Genomic DNA, 20,096 nt, shown 5'->3' with positions numbered 1-20,096 from the left:
AGCGTGCGTGGCTTAAAAAAAAACAATAAAAAAACCTAAAAAAAAAAAAAAAAACTAAAAATAAAATAATAAACAAATAAATAAAGCCGCCGAAATTGCTAACTAACTGAAGTTAGCAAATAGGTTAGCGAGTTAGCCGCAAAGCTCCGATTATCCAAAATGCGAGGCCGTGTCTGGAGCACCGTTGAAAACACTTGGAAGCCCAGATGGTGGTTCTAGTCCAAAAACATGTAGCGACCGCAAGTTGTTCAGCGTTAAAGTTAGCAGACACTTTCAGACAAACGGTCCATGTGTGCTGGCCTTACATCCCCTGTGCAACATGGAGGCTTTATGTATTTTGAGTTGCATCTGAAGCGGGGGCACCGTGAGTGGGAGGGGGCGGTTTGTTTCTGTGATGGATTCTCTCAGGCAGACTGCACAAAACTCGCCGCACTACATTGCTCAAGCCTTGCAGCTGGCTGGACGCGGCTTTCTTGGGCTGTAATTAGTGCTGGTCGCACGGAGCAGACCATAGCTCTTTATTATTAGCATTTTTAAAAAACACAACCAAACAGACTACACCTAATTTAGCCGTATACGGAGACATCACGCTATAGATTTAACACGCTCCCAGGCAAACAACAAACCGAGCAAATACTTGACGTTAATCCAAAACCTCTGGTATTCAGGCGCCCTTGATATGGTCTTTAATAACCCGGGAGCGACATCTAGTGTCTAAATTATTTCAATGCTAGTGCATGAAACAGCCTGCAATGTATCCAATCCCGTCAGTCGCAGTGGTCTGTGTGATTTGGAGTGGGTGGTTTCTTGAGAAATGACATTTTATATTATGAGTGATTTTTTTAAATAGAAAGACACAGATGTGACACTGACAAGGGAAAGCACTGACTCAATATATGAAAATTCACCAAATTCCTTAAGCATTGATACGTTTATAATGTGGTAAGCTCTGATGATACCACAGTGTGCCAAAAACATTTCATTCAAATTAGGCTAGCATGGTGGAACAGCGGTTCACACCACCGCCTCATAGCAAGAAGGTCCAGGGTTCAAAGTCACCATCAGCCGGGCACCCTGAGGTTGTGTTTTCTCCTGGCCGCCTCCCAAAAATATGCACTTAGCGAGATTAGGTTAATTGGCGGTCCTAAAATGCCCGTAGGTGTGAATGTGAGTGCGAACAGTTGTCCGTGTCTCTGTGTTAGCCCTGCGACACGCTGGCGACCTGTCCGGGGTGTACCCTGCCTCTCGAACCGTGGCAGCTGGGATAGGCTCCAGCACCCACCCTGAATTGGATAAGCGGCTGAAAATAGACGGATTCTTTCCAAATTATAGCAACCTTGCTTTTGTCGCTTCCAATTGGAAAACGTGACTTGGATCAGCAATTTATATTTCATTGCCCTTTTAATGTTTGTGTGTGATTCATCAAGTCAGATCCATTCTATTTATGAATGGCTCTCAGTTAATTGCTGTTGATTGAGTTTATTTTCTTGCCATTATAAACCATTGTCTTCGGTTGTTTGTGAGTAAGATCCGATGTGCTCGGTGTGGACCACCCCTCATTGCAGTACAGTAGTGGTGGATAAATATATCCCCCCTCCTCCTCCTCTTCCTCCTCCTTTCGTTGAGTCCGCAACATCCTGACTGGCAGAGGCTGGTGATCAGAAGCAGCGGCAAACCCCCAGCAAGACGAATGAAATGAAATTTGCTTTTGCCGCCACCCGCTTTTCCCCAATTTCTTTAGTATATTGAAGAACTGGCTGTAAACGCTGCTTCCCTCCTCCTGACAGTGTGAAGCGGACACAAGGTTAGTAAAACAAGTCTTTTATTTATGCAAAGTGATAAATATAACAGAAACCACCAAAATCAGTGTAAACGACCGGTGTGTTATCGACTCTGTGTGCACGGACCACTGAAAGAGTAAACCTGAATTTGTATGCAGGGCGCTTTGCGGGGGATCTGCATAGCCATGGTTACATCTTGGCACGGACATGCCACACTTGTTAGTCCAACTCCTTTAAGTTCAACTCAAAGTGCGCCACATGAACCTGCTACGCACGCACTCACGCATCCAGGTACAAGGGCTATCCACCTGAAAGTAACTGTTTCCCACTCCAGTGCACCATTCTTGGTCATTCCAGTAAGAGCTAATTATTCTGTGAAGTGAGTCCCCAGCGCCTCTCAGATCACATAGCACTGCAGCTGCCCTGCTGTACAGCAAACCAACTGCAAGACAGTACTATAATAGGAAGGAGAGGTAGAGTTGCGCAGCTGACGGTGCTGATTCCGAGGAGCCAGAGCTCTGCAGTCCTATTTAAGTCACTGGGCTGTCGATCCTGGAGGCTTATTAGTAAAATATCACCTCGTTGAAGCACTCTGGTCTGTCTCAGACGTGAGGAACTTGTGCTAATACTGTGTTGACGCATGAAATACTACAAACAACCTAAAGCGTTTTTGTGGGTGTATAGTTTCTATAAGCTGCTTTCCACTGGGTAACATCACCAAGGGCATCTACCATAAAAATAAATAAATTTAAAAAAAAAGAATTGTACTGATGACTTTCTCCTCATATTTAATCCCACGTGTGCCACTAAAATGTAACAATTTCCAAAGAATAATCATCTGAGAATGACCCTGTTCAGCAAAGGAAACCCTTTAAACCTATCAGCTAATTTGTCTCAGACTTCTCTGTTTTGTTTTCTGTTGACTTATACTGACACTGCTTCCCTTCAGTTCGGTCTAACATTATGTGGCTGATTGCTTTTCAACCCGTTAGGCTTCCAGCGTACAGATTCACCATGGGGATCAAGACTGCCCTCCCTAGATATGAGCTGTATCTCTACACAGCAGTACTTGCTGTGGCCGTGATATGGGCAGGCAGTTGGATATTTGAAGCCTCGAGTGGTGAGTGCACAACTTGTCAAGAGATGTCCAGAGCACACACACACAGGCTGTCAGTGTAACTGAGAAAGTCCAAAAAAATCAATATCACAGTGCTTTAAGGTTTATAGAGGTTAATTGAAATCCACTGATATTCACTGAAGTCAGAGTGAGTGGACACGTTTATGCACCTGCTACCAGCTTTATGAGCCAAATTCCACTCATGATCAGATAAATCTAACTGAAAGACAAATAACAATACAGTTTAAATTCAATGCAATTTAAATACAGCCTCAAAAAGCCACGTCCTACATCTATAACAGCGCTCCATTTAACCTGAAATGGTGCAAAGTTCATTAAGTAGATGAAAAGAGACTGCTTTCCCCCGAGGAACTCCTGCATGTTCTTATTAGTGTGGTGCCAATTTAAAAATGGTCCACTTACTTTCTAATTATTTTCCTGATGGAGATATTTCTGACAAAGTTACACTGAGCCAACTAATACCAAACTCTTTATCCTGAAATAATCCCAAATGTTTGCATAATATTCAGAATATGAAACGCTTCAGTCAGCCTCTTCACACACTGATGTAAATGGACTGAGTGTAATCTGGTGACTGGTGCTGTCTGTCACTGTCTGTGCTGTCACACAGTCTTGTTGTCAATCATCATTTTTGTCCAGACTTTTTTTTTTCTGAAGTGTTCGGTCTCTGTCTCTTAAAATGGTGATTTGTAATGCTCAGGTCTTCATGCTACAGTAGCCCTGTATACCGGTAATAGTAGTCTGGCTGTGTTCCCAGAAGCAAGAGGCTTTTCCCGACTGACCCTTACATTTTGAGATCCTTTTTCATGCCCATTAGTACAGTCAGCCAAAGCTGGAGGAGCCGCCGTGGCTACAAAATCACATTTGTTGCTACACTGAATGCCTCAGCTTTGATCATGACAGTGATTGTTTTTGGTGTTATTTTTGTCATGTATATGTTAGCATTTTGTTCAGGTTACATAGAAAACTAATCTCCCGCAACAAGATTATGTCCGTATGACTAGATGTCAGCCTCAGAATAGAAAGCTCCGCAGTGAGTGTATTATGTAATATCTGGTGTTATAAAATGGACTGAAAGCTCTCTCACCCCCTTAAATTCACATTAATCCAACAAATACACTGAAGCTGTTAAATCTGTGACTACCTGCGGGACCCTTTTCTTACAGAGGATTATTCGGATGATATAAAAATCCCCCAAACAAAGCTGCTCAAAGCCCGGATTCCCCAACATATAGGCTTTACAGTGTTCTGCCATCACCTAAAGCTGTTTTGCATTATTAATAACACACATTAGCATAAATCCTTGAATTTTGTTGGTGATTATCCTGTTTTGTTTTGTTTTTCCTTTTTTATTCAGAGAATGTAAACAGAAAGTCCTTTAAAGAAAGCGTGAAACCAGGATGGCACTACTTTGGCAGGAAAATGGTAATTCCTCCTTTTACATATAGTCACTATATGGATGCACAATCCCATGTTAAACAGGTGGTTGCCATTTTATACTAAAGCATTTTCCGTTGCTGCAGGATGTTGCGGACTTCGAATGGGCGATGTGGTTCTCGACATTCCGCAATCATATCCTTTTTGCGCTCACTGGTCATGTGATCTTTGCCAAGATATTTACCCTGGTAGCTCCAAAGGTGCGTGGGTGTGAATGCTCATGAGATTCACTGAATACATGTACAAGTGCACGGCCCTTTTGTTTGTAAATGCTGCACTGTATGTATGTGTATGAAATACATATTTGTTTGTCTGTGCGTGTGCTCACATGTGAAGAAACATGTTACATGCAAAGCCGCGTTCCACTGATGTGAACAGAAGGCGTTGAGCTGTTTAAACAAATGTAGTTTTATTAACTGAAATGTGATTCTGTTCTAAAACAAAACGTTTCTCATGCTTTATATTTGAGCACCAAGGCCTAACAGACTGACTGCCCACAATGTGAGCATGAACTGCATTCTTTGATGTTGAGTTTCTGTCTGTTGTTGTCGTTTCTGTGAATATATTGACATATTTAAAACAGTTGATCATGTTTTAAACATGTTTTCTGTCTTGTTTCATGTTTACAATGAAGATTGGTGTAAATGGATGTAAGGTAACATTAAAAAAAATGTGTGAATTTCATGAGATTTGTCATGCATTTCATTTGAACTAGGCATGTGCGGACAGTAGATTTGTTTTATTTCCCCATAATTTAATCCTTTCATCCTTAACTATTTTCATTTTTTCAGGTTCATCGGTTTTATTATACTAACACCACTCTTCATATGTGTTTGTCTGAATTCTGAATTGTTAAAAAAAACACATCCTGTTATCACTAAATCCTGGCCCCTTCTTACCCACAGCACAGATCCTTGATCTTTGGGGTGTATGGCGGTTTGGCAGTCCTAATAACGATGGGCTGGACCTTCATGGCTCTGGTCCTGTCTCATTGCATCATACTCTACAGCGTGGCTCTGGTCAAGATTAAATGGATGTGCTTTGCAGCAGGCTTGAGTACGCTGGCCTCCCTCAAGCTGGAGCCCTTTAACTCCTGGCAGGTGAGTGGATGGTAGCAGAGTAAAGGTTTCACACCTTCACCTACTTCCAAAGTACAGGGTGGGGAAGGAACAGCTTGAAGATGCCAAAGCTCCAGCAATACATGTAGTAAACAGTTTGTGATAGACCACCACATTTTTTCCTAATCATCCTAATGGATGCCACAAGCTGAAACTATAAAGTTCTTTTTACTACAACTGTTGCTGGAGTTTTGACCTCTTTTGGTGAGTGGGCAGGGTGTTTCCAAGATTTTTGAAATGGGGTGGCACAGGCTAAGAACCTGTCATTAGAGCCCACTGGAAATCAGAAAGTTTGATTAGAAATTAACACAAAATGAAACCACTTGAAAATTCGTTGAATTTAACTCCAGACAGACCTCTCGCATCCATAAACATGCTCTAAGAAAAGTGATTGCCCCGTAATATTAATGTGTCTATAATGCTCCACACAGTACAATGGAGCTGACAAAATATTGTGTGACCAAAATTTGAGGCTCATAATAACTTTGACACCCTCCCCACACCAGGAAGCCTTGGTGACTGGTTCCTTCAACCTTCAAGACATCCTGTTCTACGGAGGTTGTGGCTTCAGCATCATGCGCTGTATGAGTTTTGCTTTAGAGAACTGTGAGAAGAAGGATGGCAACTACACATTCTCAGACCTGGTGAAATACAACTTCTACCTCCCATTCTTCTTCTTTGGACCTGTAATGACGTTCGACCGGTATCACGCCCAGGTGAGGTTTGAAAATGAAACTTAATATAAAGACAAACTTTTAAATAAAGAAAAAAGAAAAAGAAAATATCAAAACAGAGTTATTTGAGCTCAGACAGTATTGAGGCCTCATTTATTTAAAAAAAAAAATTATAGGCCTAAATGAGTTAAAAGTTTATGTAATTCAGCTATTCTGAACATGTTATTACATCAATCATGAAATATTCAAGATTATATTTATTATATTATTATACTTTTTTATGGGTTTTTTGTATTACTGAAAGCTTTTATTTTATAGACAAATAACACTCAGCTGACCCGTAAGGAGAGGGAGATGTGGAACATCACCACCAAGGCCTTGTTGCACCTGGGAGTTATTCTCGTGGTGGACGTCTTCTTCCACTACCTTTACATCTTGACAATACCCAGTGACATGAAGCTGGCCACCAAGCTGTCTGACTGGTGTCTGGGTGAGTATTTAAATATGAACCTTTTTTTTTTTTCTTTCATACTTAGAGTTCACTTGTTTTTTTTTATGTGGTTGCAAATAACATTGTTATGTCCTTAAATCACATAGGGATTCCAAGCTGGAAAAACCATGGAAAAAGAATACTCTAATATTATCATGAGACATCATATTTTCTACTGAAGCACACATAAATGAATTATATCAGGCTAATCTGCTTCTGCAGGCCTTTCTCGGGAGTTTAAATAAATGCCTCAAAAAAACTGTGAAATATAATGTTATAAATAGGAATTTGATGATCAATATTTATCACCAGCTACTATGCGATTTCATGCGATTCACAGCTGGACTGGCTTACTCCAACCTGGTGTACGACTGGGTGAAATCAGCTGTAATGTTTGGTGTCGTTAACACCGTGGCGACGCTGGACCACTTGGACCCTCCGCAGCCTCCCAAGTGTATCACCATGCTCTATGTCTTCGCTGAGACGTACGTGTGACTTGCATCAGCACTCTGAAACCACTGTGCAGTTTCCTGGTTCATTCTGCAAAACCCTAAAATGTGTGAACGTACTTATGAAATGTTGTGTCTTTTGTAGGCACTTTGACAGAGGCATCAATGACTGGCTGTGCAAGTGAGTGTCAGGATTTTAATTCATGGGTATAAATAACAGAACGTAGTATACGCTAGATGATTTTGATTCATCATTGTGTTGCGTGCAGGTATGTTTATGACTACATTGGTGGAAATCATGATAAAATCTTCAAAGAACTTCTTGCAACAACCTGCACTTTTGCCATCACCACCTTGTGGCTGGGCCCATGTGAGTTGGTTTATATCTGGTCCTTTTTCAACTGCTTTGGCCTCAACTTTGAGCTGTGGGTGGCCAAGTTCTTCTCCCTTCCACCATTTTCTACCATAGAGGTGAGAAATAATAAGGCAAACATTAAGGCACGCATGCAAACATGAAAATTCTAGCTTTAATAACAATTTGTGTCCGATACATTTTTATTTCTTCAAAAAAGGTTGAATGAAATCTTAAATATTAAACTCACACACAAACCTCCAGAGTCATCATAATCCACTTAATTTCTGGATGCATGATCTCTTCTACATCACTGAAAGTCCATTCTTGGTGTTTAATGAGCACTGCCTTTAAGTCTCCGTGTCACCCTGCCTAATGGACTGACCTGCAAAGTTGTTGTGATGACATAGTGTAAAAGTGGTCCTTGTCTCTCCATGGTCTTCTTTTTTCCTCTTCCCTTTCCCCTCGCCCCCTCCCTGAGCCCGGTTCTGCCAGAGTTCTCTTCCTGTTAAAAGGAAGTTCTTCTTTCCCACTGGTGCCAAGTGCTGCTCATAGGTAATTGTCTAATTGGTGGGATTTTCTCTCCAGTATTGTTCCTGGGAGTTACAGTATGAAGTCCCTTGAGGTGACTGCTGTTGTGGATTTCCCCTTGATAAATAAAACTGAATTGAATTAATCTGAGTATTAGGGATACTAATATCCCTGAATAAAGGGATAATAATATTTCTTAGGATCAGTACTTTGAAGGACCTTAATACAGTAACTGAGCTGAGAGAAATGGGATCAACACTAAACTGAAAGACATGATTTAAAGTTTTTGCATAATTTTTATTTATTAAAACGGCCGTTACTAAAAGGAGTGGATTTACTATCTAAAAATATATAATAGGCAACAGAAAAGTGTCTATTAAATATCAGGAAAGATCGTAATCTGATGACTGACTGAGCACCAATCAAACATATCACAGTAGGATAGCAGCAGATTTACAGTTATTAGATATTCTGGAGCATTTTAAGGAACCGTGCTAACTGTAATTTTGTGCTCTTTTGTGTGTCTTCTGTTTCAAGAGTGCGATGGGTGAAGCAATGTCACGCAGGATCCGTGGCGTGTTCAACGCTGCCAACTTCTGGGCTATCGTCCTCTACAACGTTCTCTCCCTGAACAGTTTGGAGTTTGCCAAAATGGTGGGCAGAAGACTGATTTTCAAAGGTGGGGGACAACAGGAGTATAAGGCTTTTCTCTCAGTTTCAGCGACACAGAAAATCATGAAAAGAAAAAGAAGCTCAGGTCCTTAATGTTCCAGTAGATCACATGACTTCAGCATCATCTCTGATTTTCTGGCAAGGAATTAAAGATTCTTACTAACACAGCTCTGACAGGGGTTGGTCACAGGATTATCGGCAGCATCTGATTTAAAGTCATTCTATGATGTTCTCATGCTCCCCTTTCCTCCTTCTTCTTTGTTCTATTGCTAGGTTTTCCTCTGTCCACCCTCTCAGTGTTACTCGTGACCTACTGTGGTGTGCAGCTGGTGAAGGAACGAGAGAGACAACAAGCCCTGCTGGAAGACCCAGAGCCAGTGAAGCCGGTGGATGGTGGCAAAGAAAAGGCAGAATAACCAGGCAGAAAAACAGTTGCACAGACATAGTGGTCCACGGGCGCTCACGTGGTTCCACCCTCAGCCTTGCGAACTGTAACAGAACCAGACTGTAAACAGCCAGTCAGCACCTATATCGTTCAAACCCGGTGTTTTTGCGAGGCACTGTTTCAAACTGTGAAATCCGCAAGTGCACTTGCTGTTGATAATCGCCACATCCTTTGGCACAAACCCACCGACAGTGCATTTTATATTTGTATTGATCTGAACAAAAGATTGTTGAAAATATTACAAAAAACCCTGAAAATATACCTAAAAGTACTTTAGGACATATAGTATTTTAAAGGAAAAACTACTCTGATCTGTGTGCTTCTGCATTTTTATTTTTCTTCTTTGTCTTTTTTTTTAATCACCATCATTATTTTTCATTTTATTGAGATGGTGTTAACTTTGCCTTAGACCCCAATCATATTAATCTGTAATCAAACTGAAAGGATAAAACCTGAAAAAAAACTTGAAATCGGGGTGCCGCAAATGGAGTGCAATAAAGAAAACAAAGAAAGGGTGCTGTGGAGATCCTCCACAAAGCTTGCAGCTGATTGTAATGTACAGTATAATTGTTTTACTCTTATTAAGAAAATTATAAGTGAAGGTAAAGTACTGTATTTTAGTTTGAGAATGTATCAGATCTCCTGTGATTTTAAGTATTGAATGTAGCTAAGTCACTGGAAACCTTTCAGAGAATGATTGCCTTACCATACCGTCCTCAGGAGATCGCTGTAGGTGTAGGTGTGGGATTTTGGCCCATCATCCTCACTCACATGACAAATACCCCGACTCCAAAGGCCACACGCACAGCAGGGGATATGGGTCGGTGTTATCCTGCCTGTCAGTAAAACCTGCTGTGTGTCTTCAGTGCAGCAAGCAGAGAGAAAAACACAGATTGCATTGCTTTTCTCCACTTTGGGGTATTTCTTTTAAAAGTGTTCATTTAAAATTTGACTTGTAATGAAGTTGTGTTTCATTCAGAGGGGACACTCCTGCTACAAGTTTGTTTTGTTGCTGTTTGCAGTGAAAATCTTTGTGTATGTGCGTTGGCCTGGAGGGTCTGTATTAAAACATTTGAACAAATTAATTTGGTTTAAATAGATGAAAAGGCTTTGCTGCTGATTTGTGAGACACTGTCGTCTATCACCACAAGATGGCCCAGTTTGACCAAAGCTGATCACTGCTATTTACGTCTGCAGCATGGATGATAAAAACAATTCAGTTTTATTCATATAGCGCCAAATCGCAGCAAACAGTCATCTCAAGGCGCTTTACATCAAATGTTCTCTGAACTCAAGGTTGTCTCACAAAAGCATTGTCATGTATTTTCCCTGATAATCTTTTCACGTGGATGTGTTAACATTTGGAAACATGAAAAAGAAATTGTTGAAGTGGGTAACCATTACAGTATGACACCTAAAAAGCATTGTTGGCTTCATGGTGAGGTTTACTGGCAGAGAGATTTATTTAACATGATTAGTTACACTTGTGATTTTTATATGCTGCTGCAGCCCATAATGACTGCTGTAATAAAACTCTATGCAGCTACAATCTGTCATCTTAATGTATTTGCATAGTGACAAAAAAATTGCTTTGCTATGAATAATGCTATGTGATGGATTTTAAACATCTGAATTGTAGCCTTTAAACTGTTTTGCAAGTACAAGTTTGATGCTTAATAAATCAGACAGTGGTGCTGCAGTGTTGTTTAGGGGTGGCTGTGGCTCAGGGGGTACAGCAGATCATCTATTAATCAGAAGGTTGGTGGTTTGATTCCCGGCTGCTCCGGTCTGCATGCCAAAGTGTCCTTGGGCAAGATACTGAGCCCCAAGTTGCTCCTTATGTGTTCATCGCAGTGTGACTGTTAGACAGTGACGTGCAGTCAGGGGAGGCAGGTGAGGCACGGCCTCACCTGTCATCGTGGAAATATTAAATTAAAAAATAAATTAAATGGTTATATTCATTCAGTGATTTGTATTTTAAAGTTCTTTTCCATTTAACTACACCATTTTTAGATTAGTTTTTTCAAAATCGCTGAATTTTTGCATTTGCCGGTCAAATACTAAGAGACGAACGGTGAGGCACCAGCCCGGCGAGCCGCACCACGGATTGCGCAATCCGTGGTGCGGCTCAGTATAGTCATTGCCAATGACTACTAACTGTGCTGGCATGCTATGCAGTGAGACCGGATTACTTTCCCTTTGCATGTGGCTATTAAAATGTTCTAACACTTTTACTATATGAACTAAATTTCTATATTTTAGCTGGTGTATATAATGCACAGTTTTTTTTTGTTGTTTTTTTCATTAACAATATGGAGGACCAAAACTGACATAATCAGAAATAAAAGCAGAAATATATATATAGTGTATATATCTTGTTTTTCCTTTTCCTTATACACGCGTTTTCATCAAGAAATATATAAATTTTCTTTTTCCTTTTCCTTACACATGCATTTTCATCAGGAAATGTATATATTTGTTTTGCCTTTTCCTTATACAAGCCTTTGTTCTTTTTACATTTCCTCGTCCGCTTTTCAGGATCCATGTGCAGATCGATTGTGCATGCCTGCGCCTTTGACTTCAGTTTAGCAGCCCCGAAAAGTTCGGCAATATCCGTAACTGACACACTCGCAAGCAAAAACGACTCCAAGGCATCAGCGGGCAGCAAATATCCAGGTCTCCCAGCAGTTCTTGTGTGGTACACAGACTTGTGCAAGCGACACGCCACCTCCTCCAAAATCTGGAGAACTAATGGGTCAGCTTCATTATCCGTGTCTGCAGCTAAATGCAGTAGCCTCTCATTCAAAAATATCTACACTAAACAATAAATAGTCATCACTGACAGTATTGCTTTCAGTTAAGCTAGCAAGGTGACTTAATTCTTCTGCAATTGTCTGAGACAAGACCTGGAAAATTCACGGATGCTCATCATCTTTATGATATAGCGAAAGGTAAGGTTAACAATAACAGTACTTGTTAGTTAGCCGTGGTAATGTTATCCAGCATTGTCATTTTATCATTCTGTATCTGCGTATAAAAGAAACAATCTCTGATTGGAAAGTAAGCTAACATCAACTTTAGCCACAGGTAGCTAAAATATATACTGCTGCCTGTCAGTGCTGTAATGTTAAAAGGTTTACTTTCTATATTAATGTAAAAATCAGTGACATCTTCCAACACTGTTGTTTAGAATAGTGTTTTAAATATTGACCTGAAAGCTATATGCCAAACCATTTCCATGTTCTGTGATTCATAATTTTCTTTTTGCCTTCTTCTTGTGTCCATCTTTCTCAGCAGCAGCCCACCTAACAAGCATGTCAGTCATCAAGATGTTCCTACAGTGTGCCATGCTGTTCCAATAACGAACAAAAAACTAGTGTTATTTGAGTTTCCACGATTTTCCAGTGGACACAGAAATACGTGTCTGTTGAGGGAGAGCGATCAGGAGAGATGAGGGCCAAGTTTTAAAATCCTTTGTGGAGGAGGACAGTGTGTGACAGTGTCTGAAAGGAGACAAACCAGGTCAGAGCCTCCCTACAACTCACACTTCTTGGATGAACATTCATTACTGCAAGCAGCTGTGTTGGAAATCAAATCTCTCTGTACATCTAACCTGTGCTTTTTAAAAAAATAGCTATTAATGAATGAATTGATGTGAAGAATTCTGTAAAATGTTTTGTAAATAGCTTGTCTTGAGTGATATGCATATGTACATCTTTTACATGTAAATTGCATATTTTTGTACATTTTACACATTTGGCAATGGAGCACATGGAGGAGAAAAAATGCTCAAATTAAAGCTTCCATTGTGGAACAAAGAAACAAGGTTTGTGGCAGTTTCTTGCAAACATTTATTAATTATATTAAACACTGTACATGGAGCAGTGATGGTAAAAAATATATATATTAGTACATACACAATTTAGGTCCATTTTGCATTGGCAGAGAAAATGTATTTATGAAAGGCATATCAATTGCATTTCAACATTAAACTAAATAAATTTCTCAGGGTTTTGCACTGAAGAAGACATCCATGTAGATGTCATGATAGAAATGATCAAGTCTCTGTCTCATTGAGAGGATAAGCTCCTCATCCCCTCCAACTCCATGCAGCAGCTTGTATATCCCTGGTTGTGGACGTGTGTCCTTCGGTTTCTCCCTGCTGGCCATGATGTGAGGATCTGGAAGAGGACCTGCAAAGTGAGATACGTCAATTTTAACATAGATTTCATTATGTCATGTGACCTTGCAAACTATGACAGTCACACTAATCACCTCCCTGTACATGTTTGTAATGCAAAATAACTCCTTTAATAGTTCAAGCTGCTGCAAATTTTAATAGTAAAATTTTATTATAAAGATAATATAGAGGGCATATATGAAAAGCAGTACATACTATTACATACATACTATTCACTCTTATGTTAGAAATGCATTACCATCTTTGAATAGCTGGGGGCTCATATATATGTTTTGACAATATTTATTTATTTACTGTTAATCTATTAGCATAACTTGTTCTTCAAATAGCCATTTAGATGATTGGGGGATGAATGAATGTGACTGCTGCCTGGGTCTTCTAGGTTCCTGTTTGTCTGCAGTGTTTATGTCCTGACATCAGACGGCTCACTGTGCACCTTTCATCCTCGCTGAAGCTGTTCAACCTGGGATGAGCGTCTTCCTACTCACGTCTGTATCTTTGCAAGAGTTTAATTTCTTAGGACGTGGTGCAGTAGCGGGTGGACAGTAAAAAAATGCGCAGGTGTCTGTCTGTAGGCAACCGAAACTGCAGGACGCTCAGGCAGCACCGGGAAACCACATTTAACTTCCAAATAACAAACGATTGCGTATTTTTCGTGACGGGCGGCAACCCTAGTCTATACTATAAGGATCTAATCAAGATTAGAGCCTAAAGATGTTCTATTTGCAAAACAGAAAGGTCACGTAATGTTAGCTAGCAAACAAATTGACTAATGCTATCCTAGTCTATTAATTAACAGCTAGAAAAGACAAAGACACGTACCTGTGTTCAATGTTCAATGAAGAATTTGTAGCCTTTGTCCAGTTGTGAACGTGTTGTTCGTGAAAACTTGTCATAGTATATCCTAAAACCATATTAGACTGTGTAAACTCCGTGGCCATAGACATATGGCCAAAGGCGCAGGCATGCACAATCGATCTGCACATGGATCCTGCTCCTTCCTGTTTATTGACCAATAGTAGAGGAGCTGGAGCAAGAAGACAACCCTCCTCATTTGCATAATGAGGCAGAAATGCATACGGAAAAGGAAAAAGAGCAGGCAGAAATACATGTGGTAAAGGAAAAGCGGACGAGGAAATGTAAAAAGAACAAAGGCTTGTATAAGGAAAAGGCAAAACAAATATATACATTTCCTGATGAAAATGCATGTGTAAGGAAAAGGAAAAAGAAAATTTATACATTTCTTGATGAAAAACGCATGTGTAAGGAAAAGGAAAAACAAGATATATACACTATATATATATTTCTGCTTTTATTTCTGATTATGTCAGTTTTGGTCCTCCATATAACAACTGTATGTGTGTGTAATGCATTCTTGTGTTGAGCGATCATGAAACTGCTGCGAAGAGACACTAGGTGAGGCACGCAGTTCTCGTGCCTCATGGTAGGGGGCGCTGGTGATCCCAGGGACTCTACGACTCCTCGGCGGCAAGCTACCATAAACAGTTAGCAAGGCCAGTTAGTTTTTCCTGTTGCTTGGCCTTATGTTCAACATGGAAGATTACATAACTCAACTGAAAGAATTTTCTAAACTGGACTTTCAATCGAAGCAGAAGATAATAATTAAAGGAAGACCAACACCGGAGCTAAAAGGTTTGCTTCAGACTATGTTAATGTTAAACAAAACAACTGTTGCCAATCAAATGGTGAATAAGCTATATGTTTGTAAATCTGATGTGATGACGTCAGTGCCTCACCAGTCACGACCCTCACCGCACGTCACTGCTGTTAGATAAAAAAGCACTTGGCTGTAGAAAAAGTGCTTGTGTGAATGTGTAAATGCAAATGTGTTGTATAAATTGCTTTGAGTGCTCGAGTAGAAAAGCACTATATAAGAACCAGTCCATTTGTAACCCTTTATATAAATTTAGACTTTTTATTCTTTACCAAATAATGTGACGCACTGATGACATTCTTCAGTGTCATTTTCAACCACCAGATGCCGATAATATTCATCACTTGGTATACATCTCTTTGTCAAAACACTTCACGTAGGCACCTGCATGCATACAATATATATATTTAATAATTACAGTAAGTAAAATATGTAATATCAGGTTTTAAATGTGTGCCAGTTGTTCTTCTTAACCTGAGGAGGGTTCACGGAATGAACAGTACATTTAAGTATTGCGCTGATTTAAGACGGGTTCTGAGCTAAATAAAAATTTCTCTGACAAAAGTTTTTAACCCTGGCTGTGAACTAAAGGAGACTTGTTATGTGACATGTTAATCTTCCAGAAAATACCCAGCTGCCTATACAAAGTACTATATATACTCCTATACCTTCGTTAATATTCTTGCAATATGATAAACTGCCTGTTGTCAGCCGGTGTGATCACTTTCAAAAATTGAATCAATATTTGATTACGTGTGTGTGAAAGTATCACTCTGATCAGACCCAGCAAAGCTGCCTGATGAGTTCTTCTTCTGGATTTAACAACCCCTCTCATTCAGCTGTTTGTGGGGGGGGGGGGGGGGGGATAGAGGATAGGTCCCCTTCCCTGTCCACCAAACTGGATTCCTCAGCTTTGAAAGGGTCCTGTCTATAAATACCCCTGACTTACACAGTGACTGACAGCCACAGACAGCTGCAGCCACAAGCCACTAGGAGAGACTATCCAGATCAATCTGAACCACCCTGTGAGTGCTGTGAGTCCTGCTCTGTTGTGGGGAGTAAGTAAGGAGCCCACGAATCCCGACCAGGAACAAAATGGCTGCCATGACTATAGATCCAGTGGAGCAGCCTCGGATGTACCAGCAGACCCTGCTTCAGGATGGACTGTGTGACCTCTTAGAAAATGACAGATTTGTGGATTGTGTCCTCAAAATCCAGGACAAGGAGTTCCCCTGCCACCGCTTGGTTCTGGCGGCCAGCAGCCCCTTCTTCAAGGCCATGTTCCTGTCTGACTTGGAGGAGAGCAAGAAGAGGGAGGTTGTCCTCAAAAATGTGGAACCTGGGGTAATGGGGATGATCCTACGGTACTTGTATACATCTGACATTAATCTGACAGAACAGAACGTCCAAGATATCTTCATGGTTGCCAACATGTACCAGATCCCTTCCATCTTCTCCGTATGTGTGTCCTATCTCCAAGAAAAGCTGGTGCTGGGCAACTGCTTGGCTATCTTCAGACTGGGGCTGGTTCTGGATTGTCCCAGGCTTGCTCTTGCTGCAAGAGACTTCATCTGTGAGCGCTACCAGGTTGTTGTCAGGGACCAAGACTTTCTGCAGCTGGGCCCCAGTGAGCTGGCCATCATCATCACCTCAGATGCCCTTAATGTTGACCGGGAGGAGCAGGTGTTTGAGTCCCTGATGGACTGGGTCAAGCATGATGAGACACATCGGGTCAAAGATCTCCCAGAGCTGCTGCACTGCATTCGTTTCAGACTCATAGCTTTGGATTACTTCAAAGAAAAAGTGGAGTGTCACCAGTGCATCCGCTTCAGCCAGGAGATCAAGAAGGAGCTGGATCTCGTCAGGGATGCTCACAGAGGACGTCTCCCCAAGCCAAAGAAGCCTGCAAGAGATGGGGCGAAGGGGGGTGAAGGCAGTGAGGATGAGGAAGATGAAGAAGAAGGTTACCTGCCTGGTATACTCAATAACAACCCTCGCTTTGGGATGTTTGAGCTGGACCTCATACTTATGATTAGCGACACAGGGACTGTGGCCTATGACCCGGCAGGAAATGAGTGCTTTGTGGCATCAGAATCCACCGAAATTCCCAAGAACCACTGCAGCCTGGTGACGAGAGAGAACCAGGTATTTGTTGTTGGAGGGCTTCTCTACAGTGAGGAGGACAAAGATGAACCATTCAGCTCCTACTTCCTGCAGGTAGCGTGTAACTCATGAAAGCCATTAGTGGCTCTTTACAACCTGAAATCTAACAATGATTCTTATATTTTTTTCTTTTAAAATCTTAAGATATTTTAAAATATTCCTCCCACATCATTGTTTTTATCTCTAGTTTGATCCAGTCAATTCAGAATGGTTAGGAATGCCTCCACAACCCAACCCACGCTGTCTGTTTGGCCTGACCGAGGCTGAAAACTCCATCTTTGTTGTTGGAGGGAAGGAACTGAAGGAAGGAGAGCAAGCACTAAGCTCAGTCATGATCTACGACAGACAGTAAGTATAATATGCTGTATTAATATGGAAATTTGAATGCATATTTTAAATAAATTATGACTAATTCTCTTGGAAATATATCCTGTTGATTTCTGATTAAGTCTTCTTGTTGCATGAGTCATTCACTTCATCATCTGCACATCTACACAGGTCATTCAAATGGGGAGAGTCTGATCCTCTGCCTTATGAAGTGTATGGCCATGGAACTGTATCACACAAAGGTCTTGTCTATGTCATCGGAGGAAAGTCTGAAAGCAGGTAAGTGCACTCCAAACTTTAAAACCCCACATTTTTATGCCTATGCTGGTCAAAAATGTCATTCAATGTCATTCAGCAGTCTCATGGCTTGTTCTACTGGTTTTGTAAGTCAATGTATAACTTGTGTGTGTGTGTGTGTGTGTGTGTGTGTGTTTGCAGAAAATGCATGAGAAGAGTCTGTGTCTACAATCCCACTAAGTTTGAGTGGAAGGACCTGGCTCCTCTGAAAACAGCCCGCTCTCTGTTTGGCATCACTGTCCACAATGACCAGATCTTTGTGGTGACAGGAGTCACAGACTCAGGCCTCACCAGCTCTGTGGAGGTCTACGACATTGCCAATAACAAGTAAGACAATATTTTATTATATGTATATGACCTACTTTATTATATATAACCTACTTTATCTCCTTGTAACGAGGTGAAGCATCTGTCCACAGTAGTGAGTTGACTCACTGAGCATAAACAGCACATCATTAGATCATAAAACACCACTCATGGTACTGGTGTGGGAGTCATACAGTGTTATTGAAGCTTGTTTAACACAGTCACTTCCCCGCATGTCTTTGTGTACATGTGTTTGTGTGCGCACGTGTGTGTTTGCACACGTTTGTGTGCGCGTGTGTGTCCTGTTGTATTCCAGGTGGTCTGAATTCACAGAGTTCCCTCAGGAGCGCAGCTCCCTCAATCTGATCTCAATGGGGGGGCTCTTGTATGCTGTGGGTGGTTTTGCCATGATGCCCAGTGAAACCAGTGAGGAGCCCGTCCCAACAGAGATGACTGACATTTGGAGGTGAGAACCCACTACACATAACAAGTGAACATAAGGTGACCATAATGGCAGAAAAAAGAGAAATGAATCACTCTACACAGAAAGTTGTATTTTTAGTGATTAGGGATTTTAGTGAGTTTTACAAAATAATTTCATCCAGCAACAAATTTTTGGGGTTAGGTTAACTGGTGATTCAAAATTGCCATCAAAAAACATCATTAGTATTTTTTAATAAAGCTGTTTTAGTGCTGTGGTTTCTTTGGTAACCAGAAATTTATCTAAGATGTTGTTTCCATCAAACAGCTGAAGGAGCTGATGAGCAACAGCTTTCTCATAAATATTTTAAATGAATGGAAGACCTATAATTATCTAAAACAGTGGGGTTGGGGGGGGGGGGGTGTTTAAACAGAGGGAAGACACTGGCTGTTTTAAAGGGATCTGAAATGCAGATGAAAAGGAATTATTTATGACAGCGAGAAGCCGGGAGAGATGACAGGTTAAACCTCGTTAATGAATTTCACAGGGATAATGTTAGTTGGGTAGGAAGAAGTATGCATGTGTGGTGTAACTATATCAAGGATATCTGTTGTGGAAATCAGATTCAGCTCCAGCAACAGAAGTGGGTGGGATATTTGGGCAGGTATTATTATTATTAGTAGTAGTAGTAGTAATAGCAGTAGCAGTAGTAGCAGTAGTGTGCTGAAATGGGAAAGTTTCTCTGAGTTAAGCTGAAATCTGAGTTGGTGTGGCATAACTGCAAGGCATTTCCAACCAGCTCTTCAAATACAGTGAGGAGACATCTGAAAATACTGCATATTCATGAATTATAGATTTTCCAGTGAATTCTGGTACATTATAACTAAAAATACAATATTAAGACTTTTATATATGTTTTCTAAAGATATATATGTGTGAGGGTAGCGTTTTAAGATGAAGAAGTCATTTTAAGGTCATTACCAAACATAGAAACCATTTTAAGTCATAGCAAAAAAAAAAAAATTACTGTTTAATTAATAATGTCCATTTATATTTTTCTAATGATCAGCAAATCTGCTCTAAAGAATTTGTGAAACTAAAGTGAAAACATTCTCTGTAGATGAAAAATATTGAGATTGCATTTGTTATTACTGTATGCTTTCCTAAGATGCTATGATGGGAATTCAGCTCTAACATGTTTATCTTCCCTACAGATATGATGAGTCAGACAAGTGCTGGACCGGGATACTGCGTGAGATTAGCTATGCGGAGGGATCCACTATTCTTCCAGTGCGTCTCAACACTCTGCGCCTCACAAAGTTATAACTGGACCAAACTCTTAGTGTCATGAGGGGAATCATATAACTTTAGCACCAGATTAAAATAATGTATTGATTAGCTGAGGGTCAGAAGGTAACAGGTGGGGATGAAAAAAGGTGTTATGAAACAAGCATAGAAGAATTTTATCTCCGTTTTTCAGCAGGGGGAGACAGATACATGCCAGAGCAGGACACGAGTCAGAACATCACACCAAATTTATTTTTCGAGAAAGCTAAAATATCACTTTGTACATTTTTTTTTTTGTAAGATCATTTCATGATGTTTATTATCTGTAATGC

At 40.6% G+C, this 20,096-nt stretch overlaps 2 protein-coding genes across 3 annotated transcripts; both read left to right on the top strand.

The window, feature by feature from the left end:
* The first annotated feature begins 1,636 nt into the window (after positions 1-1,636).
* On the top strand, positions 1,637-10,172 carry hhatla (hedgehog acyltransferase like, a). 2 transcript variants are annotated; one of them, XM_030751738.1, is made up of 13 exons: positions 1,637-1,804; positions 2,774-2,901; positions 4,277-4,344; positions 4,443-4,556; positions 4,991-5,011; positions 5,262-5,456; positions 5,981-6,190; positions 6,467-6,638; positions 6,979-7,123; positions 7,233-7,268; positions 7,357-7,558; positions 8,508-8,649; positions 8,916-10,172. In XM_030751738.1, exons 2-13 carry the CDS (start codon positions 2,796-2,798, stop codon positions 9,056-9,058), a joined length of 1,554 nt encoding a protein of 517 aa, XP_030607598.1. In that variant the 5' UTR covers positions 1,637-1,804; positions 2,774-2,795; the 3' UTR covers positions 9,059-10,172. The 2 variants fall into 2 exon arrangements, with proteins under 2 accessions (XP_030607598.1, XP_030607599.1); XM_030751739.1 differs by lacking the exon at positions 4,991-5,011.
* Positions 10,173-15,987: 5,815 nt separating this feature from the next.
* LOC115795700 (kelch-like protein 40a) lies at positions 15,988-20,041 on the top strand. The gene is made up of 6 exons (XM_030751732.1): positions 15,988-17,180; positions 17,314-17,474; positions 17,625-17,732; positions 17,892-18,077; positions 18,373-18,522; positions 19,692-20,041. The coding sequence occupies exons 1-6, from the start codon at positions 16,059-16,061 to the stop codon at positions 19,801-19,803; spliced, it is 1,839 nt and encodes a 612-aa protein (XP_030607592.1). The 5' UTR covers positions 15,988-16,058; the 3' UTR covers positions 19,804-20,041.
* The last annotated feature ends 55 nt before the right edge of the window (positions 20,042-20,096 follow it).

The sequence above is a fragment of the Archocentrus centrarchus genome, chromosome 17, assembly GCF_007364275.1.
Source record: "Archocentrus centrarchus isolate MPI-CPG fArcCen1 chromosome 17, fArcCen1, whole genome shotgun sequence".
Classification (NCBI taxonomy): domain Eukaryota; kingdom Metazoa; phylum Chordata; class Actinopteri; order Cichliformes; family Cichlidae; genus Archocentrus; species Archocentrus centrarchus.
The sequence above is the reverse complement of the archived record's forward strand: the minus strand, read 5'-3'. Positions and strand labels throughout refer to the sequence as shown.